The sequence below is a fragment of the Thermobia domestica genome, chromosome 4 (assembly GCF_964235325.1).
Source record: "Thermobia domestica chromosome 4, izTheDome1.hap1.1, whole genome shotgun sequence".
NCBI lineage: Eukaryota > Metazoa > Arthropoda > Insecta > Zygentoma > Lepismatidae > Thermobia > Thermobia domestica.
In genome coordinates, this window is record NC_137457.1 from 320,396,110 (window position 1) to 320,408,673 (window position 12,564).

The window sequence follows — 12,564 nt, forward strand, 5'->3', positions numbered from 1 at the left end:
CCAATAAAAGTCTAGTAATTTAGATTCGTGGCTGGTGATAAGGGAGTTGATCAAGTACTGTGCTTACCGACCTGTTCTGAGTGTAATTTTCTTTGCTTCTTCTCGGAGGATATTTCTTTTCTTTTCTTTTCTTTTTTTTAAAGAAAAAAAGATGAGAGAGCAGTGGTACCCATCGAGGACTTTCGTCCTTGCATTGTCGATTCTGTAGAGGAAACATTTTCTGGCGCCAAAACTTGAAACTGAGATCTTTGGATCGAGTAACCATAGAATAAATTGTTATTGGGTCTTCCGTGAGAATATATCCTAGCTTTCTTTTTCCCGCGCGGAAGCAGAGAGACAGATATTGAGTAAGTAACTTGTTGAAAATTCAGTAAAGAGTTTCAGGCTGGAAGAAGTACAGTAAATCTTTTCTGGACAAAGTTTCACAAATTGTTTATTTTGGGTGAAAAAAAATGAGAAAAGTAAATTCAAGCAATAACAGAATGAAGTTAAGAATTTGAGACTTTCTGTAGCTTTATCAAAAGAATCTACATTACTAGGATTTATAAGTCTCTTCGATGTCAACCATTGCTTCTTGCATTTTTTTTTTTGTTTTGTTTTTCGGATCACGCTAGAGGGTCATTTAAGATTGTAATATTGTTGTAAAATTGTAATTTGTCGTGGTAGACCTGGGTTCAGTTTCCGGCGGAAGCTTATGTGGTTCGAATCCCACGTTAAGCTGTAGGTTCACGCAGACTCGTATCCAGGGGGGTCTAGGGGGGGACCCCTAAAGTTTTACTGCCCCCCTCTAAAATTTTTACAGTAGGCTTGTAAATGAACTATAATATGGTGATGAGCTATAATTCTTTCTGATCGGGCCCCACTACATTTTCGAGCTGGCTACGGGCCTGGGTCCACATCTCATATAGTCTCGCTGCTTAAAGGGGCACTAAACTCAAGTCAAATCAAATTAGTACGTCAGGTCAGTGATGATGATGATGACGATGATGGAAGAATGGGTGGAATAAGAATGAGGGAGGAAACGGGAGTACTCAAACAAAATCCACCGGGGCTCGAACCAGAGGCCCCATGCACCAGAGGTAAGAGCACTAGTACTGACGATGAGTGACCGTGTTCAAATCTGTAGCAGAACAAAAGCAAACTATTGAATTCTGTGTCCTTTTTTTGTAATAGATAGATACAGCAAGTATTTCGGTTGGAATCAATCCGAATGGAGAAATTATTTCGGTTGGAATCAATCCGGCTGGAGAAATTATTTCGGTTGGAATCAATCTGGCTGGAGAAATTATTTCGGTTGGAATCAATCCGAATGGAGAAATTATTTCGGTTGGAATCAATCTGGCTGGAGAAATTATTTCGGTTGGAATCAATCCGGCTGGAGAAATTATTTCGGTTGGAATCAATCCGGCTGGAGAAATTATTTCGGTTGGAATCAATCCGGCTGGAGAAATTATTTCGGTTGGAATCAATCCGGATGGAGAAATTATTTCGGTTGGAATCAATCCGGCTGGAGAAATTATTTCGGTTGGAATCAATCCGGATGGAGAAATTATTTCGGTTGGAATCAATCCGGCTGGAGAAATTATTTCGGTTGGAATCAATCCGGCTGGAGAAATTATTTCGGTTGGAATCAATCCGGATGGAGAAATTATTTCGGTTGGAATCAATCCGGCTGGAGAAATTATTTCGGTTGGAATCAATCCGGATGGAGAAATTATTTCGGTTGGAATCAATCCGGATGGAGAAATTATTTCGGTTTGAGATCGTTAATGGATTCAATACGTTAACATTTTCAATGGTGACGGTGACTTTGACAGTGGCTAGGCATATCCCATTTCCTGAGTCAATCTGTTAACGTTTTAACGGCTAACGGTGGCTATGTATATCCCATTTCCTGAGTTCATCAGTTAGCAGCTTCACAGGTAACGGTGACTTAAACTGTGGTTATGCACATTCCATCTCCTGAGCCAATCCGTTAACATTTTCACAGCTAACACTGACTTAAACGTTGGCTATACATATCGCATTTCCTGAGTCAACCCGTTAACATTTTCACAGCTAACGCTGACTTGACGGCGACTATACATATCATGTTTCCAAAGTCAATCCGTTACCATTTTCACTGTTAACTGTCACTTTAATGGTGGCTATGCATATCTCATTTCCAGAGTCAATAACATTTCCACGGGTAACGGTGGATATGAAATTCCATTTCCTGAATCAATCCATTAATATTTTCAAGGATAATGGTGACGTTAACGGTGATTATGCATATCCCATTTCCTGACAATCTGTTATCATTTTCACTGGTAACGGTGACTTTAACAGCGGCTATGCGTATCCGATTTCCTGAATCAATTCGTTATCATTTTCACTGCCAACGATGATTTTAACAGTGGCTGTGCGTACTCCATTTCCTGAGTCAGTCCGTTAACATTTTCACGGCTAACGGAGACTGTACATATCTCATTTCCTGAGTTAATCCGTCAAGATCTTCACGGATAACGATGATTTTAACGCTGGCTATTCGTATCCCATTTCCTGAGTTAATCCGTTAACATTTTTATGTCTAACGGTGACTTCAACGGTGGCCATGCATATCCTATTTCCTGAGTCAATCCGTTACCATTTTCACGGCTAATGGTGACTTAAACGGTGGATATGCGTATCCCATTTCCTGAGTACATCATTTAACATTTTCACGGTTAACAATCATTTTAACGGTGGGAATGCATATCTCATTTCCTGAGTCAATCCGTTACCATTTTCACAGGTAACGGTGACTTAAACGGTGGATATGTGTATCCCGTTTCCTGAGTACATCCGTTAACATTTCCACGGCTAACAGTGACTTAAACGGTGGCTATTCATATTCTATTTCCTGAGTACATCCGTTAACATTTTCATGGCTAACGGTGACTTTAACGGTGTCTATGCATATTCCACTTCCTACTATTGAAACAAGGTACACATCATACCGTTTGATACACCAAACATCCTTCACCTCCAGGGATGACGACTATGAACCAAAATTGAAATATTCGGAAATAGAAATATTGTACTTTTCGTGTGATTTCCTTTACAGTTTTAGCAAGCTTTATTTGTTCATAAGGAGCTTGTTCGCAGATGACCTGGCCTGAAATACCTGGTAGCCGTAAGACACTTCAGAAAATGACTGATTCAATCGCACAACTAAGATGTACAGAATAAATATTAATAAATGCAAAATAAAGATTATGCGCCTACAGAAAACGAGTACGCCAATTCAATATTCATATTGATAATTAATTACTAAAATAGATCTCGACGTTCATATATTTAGGCAGCACGATCAATAAATATGCTAACTCCAGCAAGGAGATCCGAATATGTACGAGGGCATTTCCAAAAATATTTGGTCTGTCATTACAGTTGCCAACTGCAGAAAACAAAATTATCGGTTTTCGTCTTTAAAATTATCGTATATTCGTTATGCACGTGATAATTGTAAAAACAAGTATAATACTACTAAAAATAGGAATAATATATAATAAACTTATCCAGTAATCTTCAATTTCGAACTCTAAGTCAGCGCCACTGTCGCGGTCCGGGGTTCGATTCCCGGTGGGGGCACTCGGTCGAAAAAGTGTAAAAAGCTTTCTCAGGCCAGCCATCCTGAATGAGGTTTTCCTGGGTTTTTCTCATTCACACCTGGCAAATGCCGGGATGGTACCTGACTTATAGGTCGCAAGGGCATTATCATATACAGCATCAAGGCTTAAGTTATCGTATATCATGGTAAATTATCGTACGATTGGCAACCTTGTCTGACACTGATGCATCACATCATTGATAATAACCCGTTCGTGGCATGTAGTGCCATCTACGGAAGACATAATGTATTAATTTCAACTGTATGAATGAGTCAGTTCGTTGAAGAGAATTGTTTTTATTAGTCGCTGCGCGTTTGATGCCTAGATATAGCGCATTGAGTTTGCATGGTGCAAGACAATGCTCCAGCCCATACGGTTAATATTGCCAAGGCTGTAGTGCTATATCTAGACTGTAAGGTGGGTGCTAAATCTTTACAAAGCCACAACCATTCACCAGTCTTGGTAACAATTGCTGTGTGAATTGGAGCATTGCCATGCAGTAGGGTCTATGCGAGCTCAATGCACATCTACTGATTCAAATAATTCTCTCCAACGAACTGATCCAGCTAGATAGTTGAAACTGATACATTATGTCTTCCACAGATGGCACTACGTACCAAGAACGGGTTATTATCAATGGCGCAATATTTCAATGCCAGTCCGAAAACGTTTGGCAGTACCTTCTAATGGTGTTAGCTAAACAATCCTTCGATCACAACAGAAGCCCCTTACAAAACAAAGCAACTGCGAAACATGCAAGAATTATAGTTGATAGAAACGTATAGCTGCACAGTTTCCCCATATGAATCCAGTGGCGGGTATAGAAAGTGAATACTAAAAGGGGAGTCAGAACCCAGAGTACGATAGATATATCATGAGTTTGGTATAAACCTTCAAAATATATATAATTAATAGCTTCAGTAATTTTTGTCACTCAAAAAAACTGGGGCCCTAGCCTCTCCCGGCGGATAGTTCCGCCACTGTATGAACCCAAAATCTGGTCTGTTGACAAGCTAAAAAAAAGGTTAGCTCTGTAATAAGGCCGTATATAAGAAAGGGTAACCGCGACAAATGTCGTGTGACCCATGATTTTTTTTAAAATTTCTTCATTCATCGTGAAATTTTCAAGTTTGAAGTTCCTAACAGAGAGAAAACTTTTCGAGAGATTAAATTAAACTTGAAATATGTGGGTTTAGCGATTGTCTAGATACATCTTGATGACAAGAGTAAAGTTTAGTCCATTGATAATACAGAAATTTGGCGACTTTCGAATTGTTATTAGGCTATTGTGACAATGCGGAGTTATCAACAGTGCTGAAGACGTCGGTAGGGAAGTCACAGAAAATTCTGTATGGGTACTCATGGAATCTACAAGAGGCCCTGTCTGGAGGTAGGATGCTAGAGACAAATGAGAAACATAATTGGACACAAATTGTAACAAATAAAGAAGTCTTAAAGCTAGTACGTGAAAAAAGATATAATATCTACACGATCAAAAAGAGGAAGCTAAAATGGACATGCTTCGTCATGGCTGGTTAATGCATGACTCTATCGAAGGCGATATCGAAGAGAAACACGTCTTAACTAACCTTTCTCTTGTCTAATGTTCTCGTATAACCTTTTTCTTGTTTAATCTTCTCGTCTAACATTTCTCTCGCCTAACGCTCTCGTCTAACCTTTCTCTCGCCTAATACTCTCGTCTAACCTTTCTCTCGCCTAATACTCTCGTCTAACCTTTCTCTCGCCTAATGCTCTCGTCTAACCTTTCTCTCGCCTAATGCTCTCGTCTAACCTTTCTCTCGCCTATGCTCTCGTCTAACCTTTTTCTTGTTTAATCTTCTCGTCTAACCTTTCTCTCACCTATGCTCTCGTCTAACCTTTTTCTTGTTTAATCTTCTCGTCTAACCTGTCTCTCGTCTAATAGTCTCGTCTAACCTTTCTCTCGCCTAATACTCTCGTCTAACCTTTCTCTCGCCTAATAGTCTTGTCTAACTTTTCTCTCGCCTAATACTCTCGTCTAACCTTTCTCTCGCCTAATACTCTCGTCTAACCTTTCTCTTGCCTAATACTCTCGTCTAACTTTTCTCTCGCCTAATGCTCTCGTCTAACTTTTCTTGTTTAATCTTCTCGTCTAACCTTTCTCTCGCCTATTGATTTCGTCTAACCTTTCTCTCGCCTAATACTCTCGTCTAACCTTTCTCTCGCCTAATAGTCTCGTCTAACTTTTCTCTCGCCTAATACTCTCGTCGTGTAACCTTTCGATATGGCTACAAAATACTTGCTACTACCTGAGTCATGCCTCTCAAATAACATATTATTACAACTACATTTTATCCACCCGTGTAATTAGCGTTTTGGATTCTCGCAGAGGAGACTCTTATTCAATTTGCTATTAGAGTTCTTTTGGTACGGACTCCATATTAAGTTGTAGATGCATTTTTCTTATAGCATCTGTGCTGAAAAGGAGCGTTCAATTCTAAACAATCTGCATATCATCCTGGAATTCAGTTATTGTAAAACTATAATTACTTTTATTTACTTACCTGGACATTTTGGGCAGCAGTGTTCACTCGAGTGTATTGGATCTCTGCATGTTAAGTCTGGACAGGTGACAGGATCACATATAACCACTCCTTTCTGCAACATATAATCAAAAGGAACAATGAATAACTCATTTTTAGATTTACAAACTACGTGTGTATGTAATGCGTAAGTGATGGAAGTCTTATAGGATATCTATGACTTTTGTAACACAGGAGAAAAAAAGCGAACATTTTGTTTGTGTTCAATGGACATTACATTTTGAGGAAGCACAGCAAGTGCAAAATCAAAGAACTGCTACAACGATGGGAAGAATTTGTACACAATGAAGAAGGATATACCATTGATTACTTTTAAAAAAAAATCTTCCGCACAAGAAGAAAAATTTAAACAGCTAAGCTCACAAAAGAGCTACGAAATTATGTAACAACCCAATATCGTTCACAATTAAACTATGGTTTCAAAACTATTAGGTATCATTATTAAAGCCTGGCACGACCTACCACTAAGTGTTAGGGAATCACACTTTCAGTAAATTATAGAAATAATAATAACAAAAAGAATAAGAATATTTTAGAGAGTATATCAAAATTAAGATACAGCCAGCTTAGCATCCGGTTATTACAAATGATTGATCCGACTTCTTAAATTCATTGTAGCTTTGATATTGAACACATTGTCACAAAACTTTGTAGAATTGTTGAATAACTCAAAGTTCTTTTGTATTGCAGGTTCGCTTCTAATTTCTACCACGAGATCGCAACACTGAGTATTCATTCAAGATGGTGACAGAGGTTATGATGCACTCGAGTCTCATTCACATCAGTCTGTTCGAACGAAGTTCAACAAAGATCCACCAACTGCCAAGTCCATTCGGCTATAATATGCACAGTTTGCATCTTCAGAATGCTTCCAATTCGATGCTCCTAAATTCCGAAGCAGGAAATTGAAAAACCGATGGATTGGTCGTAGTGGGGATGATATTCACCAATTCGTATAATGGCCTCCACGCTCTCCGGGCCTAACCTCATGCGATTTTTTTTTGTGTGTGTTCGGTTATGTGAAAGATACAGTGTCTCCTCCTGTACCAATAAACCTAACAAAACTGAGAGCTCGCATCAACAGTGCTTTGCAATAAACTTTCTCTGCGCCTATCACCATCTGGAATAAATGCTGACTACTGCGCTCTCGTGGCAGAAATCAGAAACAAACCTGCAATATAACGAACGTTTTGAGTCTTCAACACGTCTGAAAACTTTGTGATAATATGCCGAATAGTAAATCTACAGTGAACTTATGAAATTGTGTCAATCATTTGTAATAACCCTGTATATTATTATTATTATTAGTTATTCCGAAGTCTTGAGCTGATCTGGAAATTGGCGGCACGCTGGTGACATCTCTTAATGTCAATAGGAAGCAACGCAACTAACGACAAATATTAATCTAAGAGTGAGCTATTGGGAATTAACATGTGTGTGTGTGTGTGTGTGTGTGAGAGAGAGAGAGAGAGAGAGAGACCAAGGCGTCTTCCTTTTATTAACAAGGATGAAGAATACAAGCTTATATTCATTATTATTACTAACTTTCCACCCAAAATTTCAGCTTTTCTGCAAATTGTCTGCATGTTAGCGACATCTTTTGGCATCAGGTAGAAGCCAACGTAGCTAGCGACAACTATTAGCCTGTCTGTGAACTATTGGGAATTACCGTTGTTCACAGATTGCTGTTTATTACCTCCCGGCACATTTAGACTTTATTTCTCGCTGGCCAGATCTTAACGAAATTTGATGAGCAAATAACACAACATCTAAGGAATAATGATTGTTACATTTTGTGGCCTATCTTGACCAGGAACAGGCTCGGCTCATCTCGTATCTGAAACTTTATTTCTCGGTAACCACTACTCGAGTTTGAATGAACCTTGGTGGGCAAGTAGCTCATTCTCTAAGGAATAAAGACCGGTACATTTGGTAGCTTAGCTTAGGCAGGAACAGGCTGGGCTTCACTTGTTATGTGGTACTTTATATCTCGGTAACCACTAACCGAACCTGAATGAAAGTTGGTGGGCAAGTAACTCATCGTCTAACAAATAAAAAATGCTAGGCCTACATTTGGTGGCGTAGCTTGGCCAGGAAAAGACTCGGCTTCGCTTGTTATGTGGTACTTTATTTCTCGGTAACTACTAGCCGGATCTGAACGAAAATTGGTGGGCAAGTAGACCATCATCTAAGGAATAAAGTTCGCTATGTCTAGTGGCTGAACTCGAACAGGGATACACTCCGCTTTGCTTGCATGTGGTACTTTATTTTCACTTTTAATGGGAATTAATTTTTAAATGGGAGTAAGGGCTGCAGAGCACATCTCTGATAAACTTCTAAGTTCGACCGACTCTGTTCCACTTGTAACAAAGATTAAGAATTTTTATCTAAATATTTTATCCTATATGCTGATGCAACCTGTAAATCTTAAATGTTTTGAAGTTTGTATAATAGTGTTACTCACAGATTGATATGTTTTTTGATTTATAATAAGAATTGGTGTTAACGAATTATTTTGGGTACCTCCTTCTGCGGTTTTCACTTAGAAAGTGTCTGAACTCGAATCTTACACGAAATTCGAACCTCTTATATGAACTGTTACTAAACCACGCCCCATCTCTTCTACTGAAGTATCAGACTACGCTGAAATACTCGTTTAATTATTCTTTTCGAAAAGTCTAAATACAAAATTTTATGTCTCTAAGCTGAAGGGGCAGTTAGGACGAAGGGTGATCGGAAAGTAAGATTACAAAGTATATGTATTATTTCATACAACCAATGTAGCCAACTCATAGTACACACACTTGGCTATTTTTTGACATAGTATCCATATCAGTTGAGACCCCTGTCGCATCGTGGGATGAGTTTGAAGATTATCTCCTGGCAAAACTCCTGTTCTTGCGTGTTCAGACACGTTGTCACACAAAGTGTTTCACTTCCTCGTCTGAAGCGAAGCGACGACCTCCTAGGTGCTCCTTCAAGTGCGAGAAAAGGTGAAAGTCGCTTGGAACGAGGACCGCGCTGTAGGGAGGGTTTCCGATGATGACTCCCATGCGCTTCCCCTTGTGTTAGTTGGACAAATTGTGTGGAACCCAACGGGTACAAAACTTTCCGGTACTGCAAATATATCGTTCACAATATGACAAACGCTTCCGAACGACATTCTCAATTGTTGTCCTGAATCATCATCTCCACACGAGCTGTGTTCAAATCTGTTGATTCCTTGCTGGGTCGCCACTACGCTGCTCGTCGGTGACGTTTTCTCTACCAGCCACAAACTTTCGACATCACTCTGCGACATGCTGACGAAACATTACAATGTTTCCGTAAACCTCTACCAGCTGCCGGTGAATTTCAGCCACGGTTACATGTTTCGTCCACAGAAATCGAATAACTGAACGGACTTCTTCCTGAGGACAATTTTCCAAATGAGTCGCCATTTGTGTTTACCTACAACTAGCGCCATAGGTGACGGGTGGCTGAAACTCTTAACAGTTGCCAACTCCATGTATTAAAATTATCACACACCTCTCATTTCTCTATAAAATATGAAACTTCAGAAATATCGGCCTTGTAATCTTAGTTTCCGAACCTCCCTCGTAGTTTATTGTAACCAGTGATGCCAACCTAAAACAATATGAAATCCCACGTCGAGAGGCAAAAAAATCCCATTTTACGTGTGAATTTCCCACGTTATACTAATTAAAACTATGCTGTAATAATTTCTCTGTGTTAGTCACTCTTTACAATATCTAAATGAATAAGCTGTAAATTTCTATTTTCTCGAAAAATCCCATATATGCTGCTTATTATCCCTTTCCGAGAAAATAAGGTCAAAAACTCCCACGATATAGGATTTTTCCCACAGGTTGGCATCACTGATTGTAACAATTGTAACCTCAAGTCTCACCTTTTCCATGTCAATTCGTTTCTCATTGGTACCTTACATCGCAAATCCTATATCATCTCTAAATTTCAAGTTTCTACCTTAAGCAGTATACTTGGATTTCTTCCTTTATGTATATATTAAAACGGGGTTACTTTGGGACAGCAAGTGTAGCTTTGAGAATTATATTCTTACATGTGAATATAGTGTGGAAGGCCTTGTTATTGCCGAAAACGTAATTCCATGGCCGCGTCAGAAAGGTAAGTTTCTTCTGCTCTCTAGTGGTAACTTCCGAAACTAATGGACACCGCCTTGTCCAAGGATCTTATAAAATAGAGGATCTGCCCTTACAACAAAATCTTGAAGCCATATGTCACAGTTTCGCCACCCCTACTCTGCCCACTCCGCCCAATAGGATCGCAATGTTTTGAGCCAACAATCGTGGCGGAAACGAAAGTAGCCAATCAGATGATGGCAGAAACGAGAGTAGCCAATCAGACGTGCCGATGCTCGGTTGTTTTCTGGCTTCATCGATTTAATAGGATGAAGATACATATGGGCAGATCCTCTATTTATAACATCCTTGGCCTTGTCCGAAGCATATCAGACTGAAGTGTATTGTATATAAGCAGTGACGTACGCAGGGGGGAGTCCTGGGGGTCTGGATCCCGAAATCCCGACTTTTCTGTAAATGTAGCATAATTTTACAGCCTATTTTAGAAATTTTAATATGGTTTATCCTTATATTGAATTTAGATCCCGAAGAAAGCTTTGGACCCTTGCCGAAATAAATTCCTGCCTGTGCATAGGTAACGGAATATCTATGATTGGCAAACATTTATCGCGTACACATGCAGAGAGAGGAACCGCTGTTACGGAAACGGGCACTTAAAATGAATATTGAATACTTTAATCATTATATATGTCGATAATGTGGGAATATATCAGAAAATAATATTGCGGTAGTCATCTTCGTCAAAATTGAAATAGTTCTGGGGTTACTTTGCGATACTCGTCATATGCCGTAGTATCAGAGACGATGCCATCATCCGTGATCGTAGGAGAAATCTTCTTGGAATATATATCTCAGAAAAGAGGGACTGTGGTTTAAACTCAATGAAAAATCCGGAGATAAAACCTAACGTTCCTACACGAACCATCCTCTCTGAGGTCAGCAGTGGTAAAAGCATATCGGGAAAGTCCAATGAAATTCACAATGAAATTCTTTGAGAGAAAGGGGAGGAGGTGACAAAAAGCCAAACTGAAGCGGAAACCAGTAACAATTAATGTTTGTTATCGTCCTCCGCAGTTTCTTACGCAATCTCTGTTGATAGTCCCCTCGGACTCCACAAACTACGGATATTGATTCGAATGAGGGCTCTGTTTCTTCTGTAATTTTAGGCAATCCTAGTGTTACGGGCTGTGAACTAAGGACCAATAATCTTTGTACATGCTAGAAATCAGTCATCTATCTATTGAGAGCAAAGCAGGGTTCGAAGTTCGAGTTCATCGGTTATTAACAGCGACCTTTCGCTTGACGCCGTCAGCTGAGATCGAAGTTTTACTTATTTGTTGTTTGCTTTCAACTAGGAAGTCCTTGTTTATGTAAGAAAGATTTGTAATAAAAAGTGGTAGCAACCTCTAGTATCTTTACCTTTGCTTCGTCACAGTCTCACACGCGACGCTTTTAAGTTTGTTTTCGCTTAGATCCGTTGCTATGGCCCCACGTAGCGTAGTCGCTAATGTTCTCGCCTTTCGTGCGAGCGGTCCCGGGTTCGATTCCCGGTGTGGGTACTCGGTCTAAAATGTGTAAAAAGATTTTTCAGGCTAGCAATTCTGAGTGTGGTTTTCGTGGATTTTCCTCATTCACACCAGGCAAATGCCGGGGTGGTACCTACCTTATAGGACCTAGGCCGCATCCTCCTTTCCCTGTCCCCGGGTAGTGTCATCCCTCATACATGACGTTCTGAATGGCCATAGATGCCGAAAGCCCAGAAATCTAAATCCTAATCATAATCCTAGTGACGGACTAAATGGCCATAGATGCCGAAAGCCCCAAAATGTAAATCCTAATCCTAATCCTAGTGATGGGCTAACATAGACATAGATGCCGAGAGCCCAGAAATCTTAATCATAAATACCCTAGATCAGTTGCTTTCTCAAAGAATTTCATCTTATTGGTTCCTTAAAGTCATGTTACTTCGAGACATTGTCCGCAAAGCTCATCTATCTGTTAGTCATCGCAACAATAAGGATGTGAGTTCTCTTCCTGCTTTTTGCTGGTATGTGTCATCCTGGTGAAAACCGAACCGGGTTTTGATGAAAATCGAAACCGGTTTCGATGAGAAACAGAACTGGTTTTTGGAGAAAACCGAAACCGGTTTCAATGAAAAACAGAACCGGTTTTTGAAGAAAACCGGAATGTCGATTTTTGGGTTTCGGTTTGTCTAGAAACCAGTTTCCA

The 12,564-nt window shown here is 39.7% G+C and overlaps 1 protein-coding gene across 1 annotated transcript in view; it reads right to left on the reverse strand.

Annotated features, from left to right (window-relative positions):
* LOC145684374 (chordin-like protein 1) overlaps nucleotides 1-12,564 on the reverse strand; it is a 268,863-nt gene that overhangs the window by 55,646 nt on the left and 200,653 nt on the right. The window contains exon 6 of the mRNA XM_081756620.1: nucleotides 6,176-6,269. Within this exon, the coding sequence (XP_081612746.1) occupies nucleotides 6,176-6,269 (94 nt within the window). The remainder of the gene's footprint in view (nucleotides 1-6,175; nucleotides 6,270-12,564) is intronic.